The sequence below is a fragment of the Myotis lucifugus genome, unplaced genomic scaffold (assembly GCF_000147115.1).
Source record: "Myotis lucifugus unplaced genomic scaffold, Myoluc2.0 scaffold_1080, whole genome shotgun sequence".
Classification (NCBI taxonomy): domain Eukaryota; kingdom Metazoa; phylum Chordata; class Mammalia; order Chiroptera; family Vespertilionidae; genus Myotis; species Myotis lucifugus.
Genome location: NW_005872128.1, coordinates 51020 through 70577, shown reverse-complemented (window position 1 = coordinate 70577; position 19558 = coordinate 51020). Strand labels below are relative to the sequence as shown.

Below are 19558 nucleotides of genomic sequence, written 5' to 3'. Positions count from 1 at the left end.
TAAAAGTGTCAGTTGTTGCCTCTCACAGTGGGGTGGGGCAGTCACCCCTACTGCTCCTGCTGCCCACACAGAGTTTGGGGGAAGCACCAATTCCTGCACTGTCCCCGGGACCACAGCATCCTCAGGGCCTCCAGAAGAATTCAGGGTGCTTTAAGAACCATTTTCTTTTCCTCTTAGAATATGTTTTTATTGATTTGAGAGAGAGAGCGGAAGGGAAAGGGAGAGAGAGAGAAACATCAATTGGCTAACTCCTGCGCACCCCCTACTGGGGATGGAGGCTGCAACCCAGGCATGTGCCCTGATCAGGAACTGAACTGGTGATTTTTTAGTTCATGGGATGATGTTCAACCAACTGAGCCACTCTGGCCAGGCAAGAGACCCATTTTCTTTATTTTTCTTTCATTTGCCAGTGGCAGCTTTTGCACCACTGATTCCAGGTCCAAAAATACTCCTATTGGCGTTTTTCAGATGGTCCCCAACTGTCAATCAGGGCTGCCACCTGGGATTTCCCCAATACATTCACACCACCTCCCATCCTGCCTCCACCAACTGGACTATGCGACGTGTTCTGCAAAGAGCTGATGTCTGACAAAAACATCAGTGTGTTGCTTGCTGGTTTTATTTTTTTATGATTTTTAGAGAGCAAGGGAGAGAGATAGAAACATCAATGATGAGAGAGAACCATCGATTGGCAGCCTCCTGCCTGTTCCCTACTGGGGATGGAGCCGACAACCTGGCCATGTGCCCTGACCGGGAATGGAGCCTGGGACCCTTTGTTCCACAGGGCCAAGCTCTATCCACTGAGCCAAACCGGCAAAGGGCTTGCCTGCTGGTTTTAAAGAAATAAACCGGAGGACTGGCTGTGAAGGACCTGGGTTCATTAGACTTATGTGGACACCGGTGGGGTCTGCTGGTGAAGTTTTCCGCATCACAGGCTTTCACAGCTCATGGTTATAGAGAGTCCAGAAAACAAAGCAAGCAGGTGTGGGCAGGGGGTGGGGTGTACCTGTGTGCAAACTGTGTGAGATCAAAATGCCAGCTGTTTCCCTGCAGTTTGCAGTCTGGGCTCACACACTCACCAGGCTCCCAAGGTCCCACGGTCCACTTCCAGATGGCCTTCCTCAGAGTCCCACAGGGTGTGAGGCTCACATACCATACACTGGTATATGTTATGGGATATTTCCAAAAGCATAAAGGACTTGGTGGGTATACCATGAAGCTAAGCTTAAAATAAGAATCTGAAGTAAGAGAGTTTAAAAAAAAAACTTTTGATGACTGAGGGAGGAAAATTAACCATCAGGCTGGCAACTTAGGGCCTTTGTTGACCTTTGCCAATGAGATTGAAATAATGGAGTAGGCACAGAGGCACTAATGACTGGAGTTGAGAAAAGAATTAAAGCAAGGAATTGAAAGTCTGCTGGAAATGTTTTTTGGAAGCAGCTTGATAGAGGAGGCACAGGGAAGGTTGCCACATGGTGTGAATTCAAGTTACTGAGAGAAAAAATAAAACCAAAAACACCTCATATGAACTCTGGATTATTGGGGGAAGGGAGGATGCAGCCAGATAAATTAGTTTAGGCTGAACCTTATGTTGGTTTGCTCTCTTAGTCTCCAAACTCCTTCAGCACTTCCAGCTTCTCACATGTCACCTCTCCTGCCTCAGAACACCTAGTGCTGCCCTGATGCACTGGCTGAGCTCTCAAAGCCTCTAACTCCTAGCAGCAGCCAGGACCCATCTACAGGCACAACTCACAGGCCTCCATGAGGTCATCTGCCCATCAAGCTGTTCCTGGTGCTTATCCTTCATTTTGGTGGGGAGGCATGATCTATGCTGGAATCAAGTCAGAATCTCCCTCCGCCTGCACCTCAGCCATTGACTTCCCCAATTAAAAATTGTACCTTCACCTGCTTTATGTCCCTCTGGGCATATTCCTCTTCTTAGAGTTGGACCTCAGGCAAGTTAATCTCTGTGCTTCAGTGTCCTCAGGTAGCCAAGACCCTGTGGTTTTAATGCCCCTATTATTTTGGCAACTAGAATGAAATAATTTAATTCTTTTCTTTCTTTTGAAATTTATCTATTTATTCTATTAAATTTATTGAGGTAACATTGGTTAATAGAATCATATAGCTTTCAAATGTGTATTTCTATGATACATGATCTTTGCATGTGTGTCCACAACCCTTCTTCAAGTTATCTTCCATTACCATACATTTGGCTTTTATATTTTCCCCTCTACTACCCTCCACCTTCTTTTGTCTGTTAACCACCGTAGTGTTGTCTGTGTCTATGAGTTTCAGTTTTATATCTCACTTATGAATTAAATCATATTGTTCTTAGGTCTCTGACTGACATTTTTCTTTTTTAATGTATTTTTATTGATTTCAGAGAGGAAGGGAGAGGAAGAGAAAGAAATAGAAACATTAATGATGAGAGAGAATCATTAATCGGCTGTCTCTTACACACCCTACTCTGGGGATCGAGCCCTCAACCTGGGCACGTGCCCTGACCGAGAATTGAACTGTGACCTCCTGGTTTATAGGTCAACACTTAACCACTGAGCCATGCTGAACAGGCCTGACTGACATTTTTTGCATAGGATAATATTCTCAAGGTCAATTCATGTTATCACAAATGGCAGTATTTCATTTTTTCTTATGGCTGAGCCATAGCCATAGTAGGTATGTACCTCATCTTTATCCAATCCTTTATCAAAGGACAGTTGGGTTGTCTCCATGTCTTGGCCACCGTGAATAATGCTGAAATGAACGTAGGGGTATATATATCTCTGTGAATAAATGTTTTTGAGCTTGGGCGTAGAGACCCAGAAGAGGGACTGTTGGATTCTATGATAACTCTCTTCTTAATTTTTTGAGAATCATCCATACTGTTTTCCATAGTGGCTGTACCAGTTTACATTCCCACCAGCAGTGAATGAGCATTCCTTTTTCTTCACAACCTCTCTAACACTTGTTATTACCTGTCTTGTTGATAATAGCCATCTAACAGGTGTGATGTGGTATCACATTGTAGTTTTTATTTGCATTTCCCTAGTAGCTAGTGAAGTTTAACATGTTTTCATATTCTGTTGACTGTATGTCTTCTTGGGAGAGCTGCTTGTTTGGGTTCTCTGCCCATTTTTTAAACGGATTGTTTATTTGCTTGGTGTTGTCTGAGTTCTTTATGTATTTTGAATATTAGCCCCTTGTTGGAGCTGTTGTTTGCAAATATCATCTCCCATTCAGTTGGTTGCCTTTTTGTTTTGTTGCAGTTTCTTTTGCTGCACAGAGCTTTTTAGTTTGATATAGTTCATGTCATTTATTTTTTTTCTTTTCTTTCCTTTATGGTCAAATTTATAAAATGTTCTATATAACCAAGGTCCCTATTTTTAGGACCTATGTTTTCTTCTATGCAATTTATTGTTTGAGATCTTATGTTTAGATCGGTGATTCACTTTGTATTAATTTTTGTACCTGGGGACAAACTGTAATCTAGTTTCATTCTTTTGCATCTGGCTTTCCAACTTTCCCAGTGCCATTTATTGAAGAGGCTTTCTTTTCTCCTTATTGTGTTTTGGGCTCCTTTGGTTTTATTTCTGGGCTCTCAATTCTGTTGCATTTTTCTCTGTGTTTGTTTCTCTGCTAATGTCGTGCTGTTTGGATTATTATAGTTCTGTAGTATAATTTGAAGCCAGGTAGTGTGATACCTCTGGCTTCGTTTTGTTTGTTTTTTTCTCCTCAGGATTGCTCTGGGTATTAGGGGGTCTTCGTGTTTCCATACAAAGCTGATGTTTTAGGTTCTGTTTGTTTTAAAAAATGATTTGGATTTTGACAGGGCTCACATTTAATCTATATATTATTTTGGGTAATATGGCCATTTTAGCTATATTGATTCTTCCAACTCATGAATATGGAATATCTTTTCATTTCATTGTGTCTTTTTCAATCCCTTTTAATCATGCTTTGTAGTTTTCAGTATATAAGTCCTTCACATCCGTTGTTCAGTTTATTCCAAGGAATTTTATTCTTATGGTTGAAATTGCAACAGGACTTCTTTTTCATTTATTTTTTTGAGGTTTTATTGTTAGTATATAGGAAAGCAGTGGAATTTTTACATTGATTTTATATCCTGCAACTTTCAGTTTTACACCATTGAGTATGATAAAGGCTGGAGGTTTGTCATATATGGTCTTTATTATGTTGAGGTACTTTGCTTCTATACCCATTTTATTGAGTATTTTAATCATAACTGGATGTTGTATCTTATCAAATGCTTTTTCTGCATCTATTGATAAGATCATATGACTTTTTATCCTTTGTTCTGTTACTGTGGTGTGTTATCCTGACTGATTGTATATGCTTAGCTGTTTTTGTGCCCTTAGAATGAACCCCACTTAATCATGATGTATTATTTTTTAAAATGTGTTATTGCATTCCATTGCCTAGTATTTTGTTTAGGATTTTTGCATCTGCATTTGTCAGAGATATTGGTCCGTAGTTTTCTTTTTCTGTGTTATTCTTGCCAGGTTTTGGTATGAGGGTTAGGTTTGCCCTATGAAATGTGTTAGGAAGTATTGCTTCTTCAATTTTTTGGAAGATTATCAGAAAAATAGGCATCAAATCTTTGAATATTTGGTAGAATTTACTGATGAAGCCATCTGGTGCTGTACTTTTATTTTTTGCATGGTTTTTGATGGTCGTTTCAATCTCCTCACTGTTTACCAGTCTGTTTAGAGTTTCCAATTCTTCATGTTCACTTTAGGAAGGTTATATATTTCTAGGAACTTATTCATCTATTCTTGATCCTTTGTATATCTGTGATGTCTGTGTTAACTTCCTCTCTTTCATTTCTGATTTTGTTTATTTAAGTCTTTTCTCTTTTTTCTTTGGTGAGTGTAACCACGGGTTTGTCAACTTGATTTATCTTTTTAAAGAACCAACTCTTTGTATCAATTCTTTGTATTTTTTTTTTCTTTATTGTATTCAATTCTGCTCTAATTTTTATTATTTCCTTTCTTCAACTGATTTTGGGTTGAGTTTTTGTCGGGAAGATCTCTCCTGTGATGTCAGTGGGGTATTAAAATCCCCTACTATGACTGTATTAATGTCAATCTCTCCCTTAAAGTCCTCCAAAAGGTTTTTGTTTTTTTAAAAAATGTATTTGGGTGCTTCTATATTGGTTGGATATATGTTTATCAGGGTTATATTCTCTTTTTGGAACGATCCCTTTAGTATTATGTAGTGACCTTCTTTGGCTCTTATTATGCTTTTTGTTTTGGAGTCTATTTTTTCAGATATAAATATCGCTACCCCCCTATTTTTTCATTTCCATGTGCTTGGAAAATTTTTTCATCCCTTCACTTTCATCCTATGTGAGTTTTTTGTTCTGAGGTGGGTCTCTTGTAGACAGCATATATATGGGTAATGTTTGTTTGTTTTTTATCTATTCAGCTACTCTATGTATTCTGATTGGAGCACTTAGTACACTTATATTTAAGGTTATAATTGACTATAGGTCCAGTGCACGGATTCATGTACCAGTGGGGTCCCTCAGACTGGCCTGCGGGGATTGGCCAAAACCAGCTTTCGGACATCCCCCGATGGGTCCCGGAGTGTGAGAGGGCACTCTGCAAAGTTGCTATTGCTCTATAGCTCCTGCATTGAGTGTCTGCCCCCTGATGGTCAGTGTCTGGTTGGCCGGTCACTTTGAGATATATATATATATATATATAGACTAGAGTCCCAGTGCACAAAATTCATGCACTGGGTGGGTGTCCCTCAGCCCATCCTGCACCCTCTTCAATTTGGGACCCCTCAGGGCATGTCCGACTGTTGGACATCTCTCTCACAATTCTGGAATTCTGCCTCCTAACCACTCGCCTGCCTGCCTGCCTGATTGCCCCTAACCACTTCTGCAAGCCAGCCTGATCGCCCCCTAACCACTCCCCTGCCGGCCTGATTGACACCTGACTCCTCCCTTGCCAGTCTGATCACCCCCAAATGCTCTCCCCTATCAGCCTGATCACTCCCAACTGCCCTCCCCTGCAGGCCTGGTTGCCCCTAACTGCCTTCCCCTGGCAGCCTGTTCACTCCCAACTGCCCTCCCCTGCTGGCTTGGTCACCCCCATCTACCCTCCCATGCCAGCCTGTTCGCCCTCCACTGCCATCCATCTTGTGGCGGCCATCTTGTGATGACATGGGGCAGACATCTTGTGATGATGTGAGGGTGTCTTGCAAGGATACGAGGGCCACCTAGGCTTTTATTAGTGTAAGTAGGTACTTCTTTATTGTATTTACTGCCATTTTTAGTGTTTATGCCTATGTTCCCTCTCTTCTCTCTCTTTTTCTTCTTACAATAGTCTCTTTAGCATTTCTTGCAATCCTGGTTGGGTGGTAATAAAGTCCTTTAGCTTTTTGTCTGTTTTTGTGTGTGTGTCTGGGAAGCTTTTTATTTCACCTTCAATTGTGAATGATAGCTTTGCTGGCTAGAGTAGTCTTGGATTCAGATCCTTGCTTTTCATGACTTTGAATACTTCATGCCATTCACTTCTGGCTTATAGTGTTTCCGTTGAGAAATCAGCTGACAGCTTTATGGAGCTCACTTATAGGTAAATGACTGTCTTTCTTTTGCTGCCCTTAATATTCTGTCTTTGTCTTTAAAGTTTTCCATTTTAATTGTGATGTATCTTGATGTGGGCCTCTTTGTCCTCATGTTTATTGGGACTTTCTGAACTTGTATGACATTTCCTTTTCTAGGTTAGGAAGTTTCCTTTCATTCTTTCTTCAAACAGGTTCTTTCTCCCTTGCTCACTCTCCTCTCCCTCTTGTACCCCAATTTGTGGGTATTGTTATGTTTCATGTTGTCCCAAAGTTCCCTTACACTATCTTTTTTTTAATAAAATTCTTTTCTGTTTTTGTTGCTATGATTGAGTATTTTTTCTACATTGTCTTCCAAATCACTGATTCTATCCTCTGCTTCATTCAGCCTACTTTAAATTTTTTTCAATGTATTTTTGATGTCAGCTATGGTGATCTTCATTTCTGACTGGTTCTTATTCATGAAAGCCATTGTGATCATCATTTGAGATCTGAGTCTTCTCAGTCGTGGTGGTGTAACTGAGGAAGGCAAAGGTTATCATTGTAACAGGAGTGTCTGGGTTGGGTCATAAATAAAATTAGACCCTGTTGTAATGTGGAGTTAGATGAAGGAAACACTATAGTCTGTGTTATAGTGGGATGCTAGGGCATTGAGAGGGAGTACTTAATAGGCTAGGAAGTAGCAGTGAATAGAAGCTAAGTTGCATAAAAGTCACCATAAATAGGAGTTTGTGTAGCTACCAGATTAAGATTTGTCAGATAGGCTCTATGGGGGAGTGGAGAGCAATGGTTCAGTTCAGTTCGGCCTCCATGCTGATCCAGATCTCAGGGAGGCACATGAACATCCTAAAATGGGGATGTTAATAATGAGTTTTATCATTTGGGGCACAAGAGACTCTACTATAGGATCCTGCTTCAAAAAATTACAGTATAGCCCTCACTGGCTTGGCCCAGAGGATAGAGCATCAGCCTGTGGACTAAAGGGTCCCAGGTTTGATTCCAGTTAAGGGCACATGACCTGAGTGTGTGCTTGATCCCAAATAGGGGGCATGAAGAAGGCAGCCAATCAATGATTCTCTCATCATTGATCTTTCTATCTCTCTCCCCTGCTCCCTTCCTCTATGAAATCAATAAAAATATATTTTAAAAATATATATTGCAGTATGGGAAACAACCATCTCATACCAGCCGAAGAAATGGGCATAATAGCCTCTACAATACACAAGGGGATGCCACAGCAGCAACTACACCCAGGAGCAGTCGGCACCACCAATGGAGTGGCCAAAGGAGAGCATTGCAGGCATTCGGCAGCTGGTGTGTGGACCTAGGCAAAGGCTTGATGCAAGAGGTGAAGCCACAGGGATCCAGAAGGGAGCGGAGATGACAGCAACAGCAGTAGGGCAGGCAACTGCTCCATGGCCACTGGAAGTCAGAGTTTTTAGGGGGATGCCCGCAATAGTGTATCAGCAGCTCAGGGGTCCAAACTGCTTCCTAGAGCAATACACAGAGGAAACACCAGCTAAGGAAGTAGAGAGATGAAGGCAAGGATGTAAGGACTCCATCCCATAAAAAGCAAGTGAGGGGCTCTCCAACATCTACACCAGGAAGCAAAGGAGTGACCCCTGCAGGTGGCAGCTCCCCTGCCACTGTCCTCACAGAATGCTGCAGCCTCTGCAACCCCTCTAGCTCCTCCACCCCTGCCCAGAAATGCCAAGAAGCTCCCAGCTCTTTCTCACTATCTGGGTAGTAATGTTGAGGTGAAGGACAAAGAAAAGTTGGTTCAGCAAGCCCTGCTCTTGAAATATGCAAGTGCATATGCTTTTGCAATAGTTGTACGTTATTATGCAACTTGCTTCCTCATCTGCCCCTCACTCTGCTTCCCTGGCTTTGTTCTTCTCAGGACCTCGGATTCCTGGAAATCAATAAAACCCAGACACTGATGATGCCGCTTAAGGCACAGAGCTCAGTGAGGTGCAGATGAGGTCATGCACTGAGGGTGCTCTGTAAACTCTAAGGTGACATGTGTATAGTGGCAAGTTTCCAGACCCAGGTAGGGGTGAGAGTCAGTGAGGCAACAAGGAAGAAAATTGTCTAAAAGAGTTCTTAAAAGACCAACACCTGGTGGCTCAGGTAACAAGGCAGCATAAATAGCCATTGCGTGCCAGGGAAGCGCTCATTTGCCTGGAGACCCTGAGCCCTCAAGGAAGCAAAGGTGAGTGTCAGTGCCGGCCTCTCTTTTTGTTTTCTCTGTGTCCAACGAATGTCCCCCTGCCCGCTTGGGGTGCTCTAATGTACTGGTGTTGAGGAAGACAGGGTCTATGTAGTTCTTCTGCTCTGGGAGGTGTGGGTGTGGGTGTGGGTATGAGAGGGCAGCCTAGTGGAGGAAGAAGGACCATTCTTCTGCCCCTCACTCTGCTTCCTTTGCTCAGTGGGAGATTAGCCTTCTGGGCTGGGGGCGGGGGGTGAGTGGGATATGACACCCACCCGGACCCCAAATGCCATTGTCAGGAAGCCTCAGGTGGGAATGCAATTTCAACTTCTCGCTTGGCTCTCTCCACCCCTGATTTCTTCAGAAAGGAAGGTGGTGGAGGAGAAACAGCCCCGGCCTTCTCAGGCCCAGGGTCAAAGTCCATCCTGTTACCAACTGCCCATTGGACATGGATAAACATGCTTTCCTCTTAGCTTCAATTCTTTGTTTTAAAAATAGACCCACTGGATATGTTTACTGATTTCCAATTAATTTTTAGAGGAGTCATTTTTAATAATACTTTAGTCTGAAATCGAGGCAGAAAAACACTATATGGATTTAAGGGGATGTGGCTCTGCCCAATACCTCTATAGGCCCAGCGAAGAGGCCTCATCTACATCCTAGGTCTCCAACCTTGTAAGAGGGCTCCTGCCCAGACCCCTTTCTGCTACAATGAGTTGTAGTGCCCTCTGTGCCATCTTGAGCTGTTGGGCAGAATGTCTGTTCCTTTTCATTCTTCCCCAGATGTGGGCAGAGGGCCCTTGAATTGTGGCAGCTGCACACCAGGGGGCAATGCCCTGGCTCTGGCTGGAGCCTTTGGTGCTCATGGCCGAGCCTCTGCCCCAGCAAGTGCCACGCTGCTGGCCTGTGAGCTTGCCTGGAGTTTAGAGACTCCCATGATGCCCGAGGAAGTAGTAAACTCAGAATGAGAAAGAACTGGTGCCAACAGGGTCCTCCACAGCCCAGAACCACCAGCAGGTGGAGAAGAAAGCACTTCTGTGGCCAGGAAGGCCCTCCACTGCCTCCCCCTCAGGCTGCCTGGAGATCCCTTCTCCTTTGCTCCGTCCCTCAGGCTTGTTCCCAGCCTCTGCCAGTCCCATGCGTGCTTTCCTGGCTCCTAACTTTACAGTTTCTCTCAAGAGGAAAGAAGCCCACCATTGGGAGTGACCAGGTCCTGCACCCACCCTGACCTCACTTAGCTGTAGAGTCCCTCTCATATGTCACTGGACACCCTATTGAACATCTGTTTTTTCTCCACCTAAAGCCACCCTTCCCCTGATGGAGCTCACCTCACATGTCCTCCTCCACGAGGCCTCTCTCCCAAGTCGTCCCAGGTGGAGGGGCAGCACTCTAGGCATCCCAGGATCTTTCCAGCTATTCTGAGAACTTTTCCTGGGTTCCCCCTAGAACTTTCTTCATGGAGACAGCGTCTAGTCCAGGAAGGGCAGACCACCTGGCAAGCATGTAGCCATGTGCCCATCTTGTGTTAGGACAGATGTCACTGAGCATTCTGGCTCTTTCCAGACAAGCACCTGAACTGTCAGTGCTAGTCTGTTCAAGGCTACAAGTGACAGGAAATGGGATTGCCCAGCCACCTTACTGATACAGACAGGGAGACAGAGGTTCAAAGAGGGAACTGTCCTGCCCAAAAACACTTCATGACTCCTTCCTGATGTGACAGGTGGCCTCAGTGAGGAGTTCACATCCTAGCCGTGCCGAAGGCAGTGAAAGGAAAGTCACTAGAAGGGACAAAACAGGGCATCTGAGAAGAGGTAGATGTTGCTGATAACCATGTCAGAGTTCAGCTGGGTAACTCATGCCCTCCCAGGCCAGACTGTATGGCCTCCTTGTCCTAAATTGCTTTTGGAGTCCTGCTGCTCCTGATCCCACAGAAGGGGCGAGGGGGTAGGAAAGTGCCTCTCTGACTTCCAGGCGCTGGGCTAAGCACTAACCCATGTTCTGGAATCAAGAGCACGTCCTTTCTCTTTCTGTCCACCCTGAAGGCCATGCTTCTTCTCCTCTCTGTGCTGGTCCTGCTCACACAGCCTCCAACGTCATGGGGAACAGAAGTGAAGACCCTTTCCCGGAAACCTTTGATTGATGCCTGCACCCTGGTCATGTGTAGCCCTGTGGAGAACGGCCTGCCTGGTCGTGATGGACGAGATGGGAGAGACGGCCCCCGGGGCGAGAAGGGGGATCCAGGTAGGCTGTCCTGGTGGGCATGGGTGGGCACTGGAATTGTAACCAACTCAGCAACTCTGGATATTCTGCCGTGGAAGCCCTGGAAATGGAAACCCACCTCCTTGGGAAGAAGTCCCCTAGACATTCAGTCCACCTAAAGCACCTCGTTACCAGTTGGCAAATGACAGGCTGCCCTGAGCTCTGAGGTGATTTTGCCTCTCTCCTAGCTGTCAGGATTCCTCCCCTAGGATGTTCTCTTTCCTCTCACCCCAAGAATGAGCAAATCATGGGTAAACGACTGGTATTTGGGGCCCTCTAGAACCAAGCTGTGGCACTTACAATTGTTCATTGTGATGTAATGATTTCTGTGCAGATTGTGAAATATCTAACTAAATTCTACTGCATGAGAGGTGGGCAAAGATGAATACCCCCCATAGGGGAGATTCTGGGTCTGATTGACATTAAGAGAAAATTCAATAAACCAGCAACAAGGATGAAGGGACATTTGTGGCCCTGGGCTGGGCTAAGGAGGGATCCAGTGTGACCTTTATCTTTGTGGAGTTTGCATTTTGTTTGAAGGAAGAAGACATTTAAGCTGGAAATAATAGGTAACATTGCCAGCTTTCTGGGGTGAGGAACAAGGAAGTATTCATCTGTCCCTTACAGAGAGAAGGTGGCTCCCAATGCGAATGGGCTGGGGCTTAAGAGGGCCACCTGGAAGTGGACCCAGAAGAAGGGTGGTATGCAAGGTGCCAGCTCTCTCTTGGAGAATCCCAGCTCTCTTTAGCTCCCAGTGGGGCCTGAATTGAACCCAGAGGGAGCCTTTCCCTCTGAACTGTGGCATGGATTATGGCTGAGACCTCCCTCTCTTCTGCAGGTGCCTCATGCACATTCCAAGCCTGGCCTTGGGTTGGGGCTTGGAGAGAGAACGGTGCCCAGTCAGACTGGGGACCACGCTCCACACTGGTTCCCTAATCCCAGGCACTTCAGTCACGTAACCCTTATGGGTCCAGAATTTCCTGGAGAGCTTGGGGCAGCCTCAGACCCTGATCCAAGTATGTCTGGTTGGACTTGTGACCACCTGCCCTGCAGATTCCGATGCATGGCTCCCAAGAAGTTGCCATCAAGGTCAAGATGGACTTGAACGGGAGACCCTTGAGCAGAAGAGGAGGGTGGAGCCAGGGTCCCTTGGCGATGCCCAGATGTATCATGGAGGGCCAGTGAGACCTAGACTCTGTTTTGGGGGCTGTATTTATGGGCACAATTCCCTTTGTTCAGCATCTAGATACCTGCCTGAATGGGATTCAGTGAGCGTTCCCCCAAGGCCATGAACCTCCCTCAGAGGAAAACTACACACTTCACAGCGGCCCACAGGGCCCTCTCTCCCCTGCTTACTTCTCTGATTTCATCTCCTTATCCTCCTCCCCACAGTCACTGGACTCTGGCCACACTGGCTCCTCACTGGTCTGATTCCACCCCAGTCCCCCTGCCTCCCCAAGGCCCTGTCACTGCTCTTCCCAGAGCACACCCCTCACCTCCTTCACAGCTTTACTCACAGACCTGGCTCAGCGATTCCTCCCTGACCATCCGCCTTAAATGACAGCCCCTGACAACACTCTCCATGTTTTATTACCTCTGTGGCACTTATTCTGATCCATTAACCACATATTGTGCATTTAATTTTTATTATCTGTTTCTGTGCAGTTGAATTTAAGCTCCATGAGTAAAGAATCTGATTGGTTGTCGATCTCCTTCACCACATCCCTGCATTTAGGACAGAATGTGGTAGAATGAATGTGAGATGCAAGGAGAGGAGGAATTTGAGTGCAGTAAGGAGTGGCCAAACTGCTAGTCCTTAAAGCTTCACTTCATGTGGCATTAGGTACAGGGCTAGATATCCTGGTGATACTACGATGCAAAATCGGGCTGGGTGGATGGGGGCAAAGGGGGGAAATGGGGACTTCAGTAATACTTTAAACAGTTAAAAAATTTAAAACAAACACAAACAAACTAAATTAGTGCTTTAGGAGGCATGCGTGCTTGGTGATGGGGTGTCGCTTCCCCCACCTCAGAGCTCTCATGGCCTCCATGGTTGAGTGCCAGGGATGGGCAACCTCTAATGCTCCCTTCTAGGGATTGGCTTCTTCCCTTGGCCCATCTGCCTGCTGCCATCTCAGCCAGGGTGGAGCCCAAGAGAGGCTCAGAGGGGGTCACAGCAGCTCTGCCCTTGTTGAATGTGGAATGTGGGGCCCATCCTCTAACCCTCCAGGTTCCATTTCATTCCTAGGGAGGGCTGTAGCTGAAAGCAGGACACAATGCCCAGCACACAGCCTCTTAAAGTCACCCCCCCTCCCCCATGCCTTACCCCACTGGGCTTGGCCCTCCTGCCCTGGGAGCATGGATTCCATGTCTGAAAACTCACTTCTCCTCTACAAATCTCTCTAAATCTTTTTCACCTTGTAGCCCCATTTCCTCCAACAGGAAAAGAGCTCTGAGTACAGGAGTGTGTGCTCTGAGTGGGGAGCTGGGATGGGATGAGGGGCACCTCACACATTGTGTTCCACACTCATTACTGTGCCTCACGGTTCAATATTCTGCTACTAATCCCTTACAGAATAGGACCTGGTGCTCATACTTGCATCTCAACCGGTGCTAAGAATGAAGTTATGTTTCTTAGTGAACAAATAAATAAAATAATGAGCAAATGGACAAGGAAGTGAATGAACAAGTTGGGTGTTATTTCTTTCTCTCTCTCTCTCTCTCTCTCTCTCTCTCTCTCTCTCTCTCCTTGCTTTATTACTCATAATAAATCAGTGTTACTCATTTATTGTTTTATTGAATTTATGGGGTGACATTGGTTAATAATTATATAGGTTTCTATAATACATCATCTATATATTGTATTATGTGTTCACCACCCCAAGTCAAGTTTCCTTCCATCACCATTTATCACTCATTTACCCTCTCCTACCTTCCCCCACCTGTCTTTCCTTCTGGTGTCTTTTCTGTTTGCACATGAAGGTTCATAGCAGCTTAATTCACAACAACCAAAAGAGGCAACAACCCAATATCCATCAACTGATGAGTGAATAAATAATATGTGTTCTATCCATACAATAGTGTATTATTGAGTTATACAATGGCATATTATTGAGCCATTCAATGGCGTATTATTGAGTTATTTAAAGAAATGAGACATTCTACAAAGTGAATAAACCTCAAGAACTCACTCCAAGTTAAAAAAAAAAAAAAGCCAGACACAAAAGGTCATATATTGTATGATTCCATTGATAAGAATTATCTGGAGTAGGTAATAGAGACAGGAAGCAGAGCTGTGATAACCAGGGGTGGGGTGGGGAAGTGGGAGATAGGGAGTGACTGCTCAATGCCTATGAGGTTTTCCTTTGGGGTGATTAAACGTCTTTGAACTAAATAGAAGTGGTAGTTGCACTACCTTGTGAAGGTGCTAAATGCCACTGAACTGTATACTTTTAAAAGGTTGGTTTTACATTCTAGAACTTTCTGCCAGGGCTGACAGGCAGCCCCTGAGCGACAGATGAATAGATTACTCCAACACAGTTTTCTGTGAAAGAGAGGGCTAAGGGACTCTTTTACTTCAGTCCTAAAAGCAGTCTTGTTCACCTGCCTCATTGGCTTTTTATTGTCACAACAGCATGAACTCAAATTAACCTCTAGATACAATCAGCAGGGCAAGTATCCTTGAGAAAGTATATGCTTCTACAAGGTCAGGTCTTTAAAGAATAAACATAGAGATTCTAGCAAAACACCCCAGGGAATGGGACTTGTTTGGAAAAGTCAAGGTAGGGGCTGCTGCCTTCAGCAAGGTCCCCTCAGAGGTCCCCAAACTTTCAGAGAATCCTCCTCACAGACATTCCAACCAAGTCCCATGCTTCCCCACATCTCCCCCTTTTTGTTTTGCTGGCTGCAGAGGACAGAGGGAGGCAATGAACTTTCTGCTTTGAAAGGTCAAGGTCTGCGAAGCCTGTTCACTGCTCGAGTTCTGATTGTGTAGACTGTAAGAAAAACAAAGAGAATAACAATGACAGCAATGGTTAGTCTGATCAGGTACCAATTGATTTTAGGAAACTATGTGGTGGGGTCTAGCCACTCCAAATGCTCCTTTACCGTATCCTAAGCAGTAGTCTGTTTTTCATGTTTATTGATAGCAAGTAAGGACTCTCTAATTTGCCTTTGCAACATGTTTACTTCTTCAGTAGGTTATCATGAAAGACTTCTTATAGATGCTTTTTAACATCAAATCTAATGATGGTGACTACTGTTCTATTTTAAAGGGGTGACACATGTGTACTTATGCTTCTAATTGTAATTAAGTACTTGCCTGTATATTATAGTGTCCTGTATTTTTCCTAGATATTCAATGGCTGCCTCTATTGCCTATAGTCCAGCTAATATTTTTTGATCTATGTGCTGTTGTATAGTGAATTCCCTAGTTACATTATAGGCCATATTGTATACAAATGTGGCCATCTGCACAGACTCAGAAAGGGCCACCACAGTGACGCTGGCAATAGTAAGAATAAAAACAGCTGAGATAATGGCTGTAATGAGTATTCCCCAAAATTTGGGGGGCCGTAATTGGCTCAATGCTCTTTCTAAGCTTCGATAGCTGATGAGCCTTGCCATTTCCCGGTGAGACTAACAGGTATCAGGATGTCTGCCTGTCTCCTAAGTACCACACTAGTGCTGATGTTCAATGAAGTAATATTCTGGGTGGTAATGCAGGATGCAGAATAAGTTTCTTTTCTAACCTGTATTAGAAAAGATGAACTATGGATTATTAGTAGATTGGGCCTTTGACAAAGACATAGGGGTAAGTGGTGTAAATCAGGCTATTGTCAGTAAGATCATTAGTAAAAGTTATACTATAGTGGCCGGAGGAGTTCTGGCCGTCACCATGCCATGCCATGACAGAGTTCAGTCTGACGCATTGGAATCCATAGCGGCCCTGTGGGGGTAGAAACACACACATATCCTCTCCCGTATGTTAATAATTCATTGGGTCCTTGAGTCCCATATTCCCCCTTTTTGTTTTACTAGTATGCTCTTCAATGTTGAATGGGCATGTCGACAATGGCCTGCCTCTGTGGATTGTAAGGGATTCCCGTGGAATGCTGGATGGACTAAGTCCCGTAAAAGGTGGTAAAGGCATGGCTGCTATAAGCAGGCCTATTGTTAGTTTTTATCTTGGTTAATATAGAAATAGGTCTTATTGAATTTATGTAAAGAAATGTATTGCTACTTAAGAATTGCTAAATTTTGGAGGGACAGGTAGGGAGAGAAATATATACTTTACCAAATTATTTTTAAAATGCTTCCTTATATCTGAAAAACAAAAAGTTTAAGAATTAGTAATACTTTTTTAAAAAGTTATAAAAACATATAATTATTTTTTATTTACTTAACTCTGTAGTAAAATTGTTGTTTCTTCTGATTTTTCCTTCTAGTATTTCTATAAATATAGATACTTTATATAGATACTTTATAGAGTAATGTAAATGATATGGAGTTTTGTCCATTCTGTAAAAGACAATATTTTACAATATTATAACTTATAACAATTAGTTATAAATGAAAGAATATTAGAATTTATTTACTATGCATACATAAATAGAATATAATTATTATTTCCTTATTTGACAGAGTTTCCCATATATCTTAAGTATAAAATTTTTCTTCATAAGGAGAGAAAGTAAATCTTAAAATTTAAACCCTGGGAATGTAGTCAAACATATTATATTATATTATTATTATTATTATTATTAAACAGTATTAAGTAATTTATTTATTTAAAGTAATCAGGTTTCTGATTAACATAATATAATTATTTTAATCTATACTAATAAAAAGGTAATATGCTAATTATACTGGGAGACCTTCCAGGAGACCGGCCATAGAGGGCAGTTGGGGGCAAGCAGGCCGGCATGGGGGGGCGGGGGCAGTTGGGGATGAGAAGGCTGGTGGGGGGGCAGTTGGGGGTGAGGAGGCTGGCAGGCAGAGTGGTTAGGGGTGATTGGGCAGGTAGGCAGGTGAGTGGTTAGGAGCCAGCGGTCCTGGATTGTGAGAGAGATGTCTGAGGGATCCCAGATTGGAGAGGGTGCAGGCTGGGCTGAGGGACACCCCTCTCCCCATGCATGAATTTTGTGCACCGGGCCACTAGTAATAGATATAAAATCTTTTGCTTCTTAGGCAAATACAGGAAAAACCTTTCTTTTTCCCTTTACTTTTAGAAATAGGCTTATTTTTCCAATGGAAAATATACTCACATTCTTGAAAGGCATAATAGAGATAACATGACCTTGACAACTCTTAGGAGGCTGGAGAAAAGGTAGGTGTGTGTGGGGGGAGAGAGCAGGTCCTGGGGTTTGTTCCCAGGACTGCAGTAACTTTTGGGCCTTTAATGGCTTTAGTGTAAAAGTAAGATTTTTTTTTCTTTATAAGGAGAGTCCCCCCCCCCCACTCCACTTTGCTGCTGCCGCTTTTGCAGCCTATTTAAGGGAACTTCTGTAGCTCTAGCCTTTTAGGAAAATACTTGGGGAGTTTAAATAATTCTTTCCCATATTTTTCTCTTTTTGAGTGGACTAATAATATGAAATTTTGTATATAAGAAGAAATCTTTTTTTTTTTTTTTAATATATTTTATTGATTTTTTACAGAGAGGAAGGGAGAGAGATAGAGAGTTAGAAACATTGATGAGAGAGAAACATCGATCAGCTGCCTCCTGCACATCTCCCACTGGGGATGTGCCCGCAACCCAGGTACATGCCCTTGACCGGAATCGAACCTGGGACCCTTCAGTCCGCAGGCTGACGCTCTATCCATTGAGCCAAACCGGTTTCGGCTATAAGAAGAAATCTTAAAAACAGAAACAAAAAAGTCCCGACAGTAAATGAATGAGTACTCACAAAATGCGGACTGGGACAATGCCTTTGAATTTTATTTTATACTGACCCAGCACAGTAACTGGGTTCTGAGTGGCACAAAGCCTAAATACCAGTATTAGAGACCGAGGATTCCCTATATTCATTCAAATGATGAAGTGCAAACTAAGCCCCTCAAAGATAAGAAAGCAAGTAAAGAACACTCATTAATCAGTAACTAAGTTACATTATAGATACAGTAGATAAGAACTCCTACTGGCTAAGAGTTTTTAACGGCTGATGTCTTGAGAGGGAGAGCAGGGAGTGTCCCTGAGATAAAGAACTCTCAGCAGCTGCGGGGAAGTTCCTGATATCCCTGCTACAAGTAGCCGGGGAGCCCTAGCAAAGTGAAATATGCCCTATCTTTAAACAAATTAAACTAAACAACAAAGACACAAAACAACAATTCACAGAGACACTCTATGAATGACATTTATAGATACGTACACTCTACAGACAAGACTTCATAAACCAGAGTCCTTTCAATGGACTTTTTAGAAGATGTCTTTCAGTGCCCGGGACTTAGAGCTAGAATGTGGCCCAGCGGGCTCCTAGGTGGGGTGGCTAGTGAACACTCACAAACAGCCTGTTGTTCATAGATCTTATCTATTCTGCTTTCCATAAAAGATACTGACTGGCATCCAGAATTGTTTTGGCCAAAATCTGCCAGTCGCAAGGAGTCATGTGATAGTTTTCAGACAAGGCATAAGGAGTCCTTTTGTAAATGAACTGTTAGCCCCATTTTCTCTAATACTTTTCCTTATTCCTTTAAAGGTATTAAAGGAGAGCGGCTCATAAATTCTATTACCTTGTTGATCGTGTATAACTGGGCAAGTTAAAAGCTCTCCTCCTAACATGGCCTGCCTGACACAGGACCCCGTAATCGAAGATCTAGTTGATGCGCCTTCCACACCGGAGGCAGAAGATCGGGAAATGTTTCCTCCAGCGGCGGGGCTTTGGGTATTACAGGCTCTACAGGCTCTGCTTCAGGAGGAGCAGGCGGTGGTAACTCCTCCTGTTGTTCTGTAGCAGTGGTTCTCAACCTTGGCTGCACATTAGAATCACCTGGGAATCTTTTTAAAATCCTGATTTCTGGGCCTCATCCTCCAGAAATTCTGTTTCTTTGTTACTAATGTTGTGTCCACCCCCCCTCCCCCACATAACAAAGAAACAGAATTTCCAGAGGATGAGGCCCAGAAATCAGGATTTTAAAAGATTCCCAGGTGATTCTAATGTGCAGCCAAGGTTGAGAACCACTGCTCTGTAGGCTTCTGAACTTCAATATAAAGTGGGCATAGTGCAGCTCAAACAAGAGCCCACATAGTTAGTGATGATAAGGGCCCTCGTTTTCCCTGGGCCTGATTTTTCTTTAATTCCTGCCCACTTGTTCCCAGGGATTAAGGTGTAGTGTCCCAGTATCAGGGAACCAAGGATTATAAATCATAACTATTTTTAATAAGCTTTTTAGTTTTTCTTCTGTAACAGAGGCACCACCTGCTTTTAATAACTGTTTCAGCACTGTGATATATTGCTGCCGTTCCTGTGGACAACTGTTGTCCCATTATGAAACCTTAGC

General features: G+C 43.8%; 2 protein-coding genes across 2 annotated transcripts in view; one reads left to right on the top strand and one right to left on the bottom strand.

The window, feature by feature from the left end:
• The window catches only part of LOC102438188 (mannose-binding protein A-like), a 57956-nt gene that overhangs the window by 6045 nt on the left and 32353 nt on the right, over nt 1-19558 (bottom strand). The gene's annotated exons all lie outside the window — the stretch shown is intronic.
• The window catches only part of LOC102438498 (pulmonary surfactant-associated protein D-like), a 17866-nt gene continuing 8941 nt past the window's right edge, over nt 10634-19558 (top strand). The window contains exons 1-2 of the mRNA XM_023747974.1: nt 10634-10651; nt 10888-11044. Coding sequence (XP_023603742.1) covers nt 10634-10651; nt 10888-11044 — 175 coding nt within the window. The remainder of the gene's footprint in view (nt 10652-10887; nt 11045-19558) is intronic.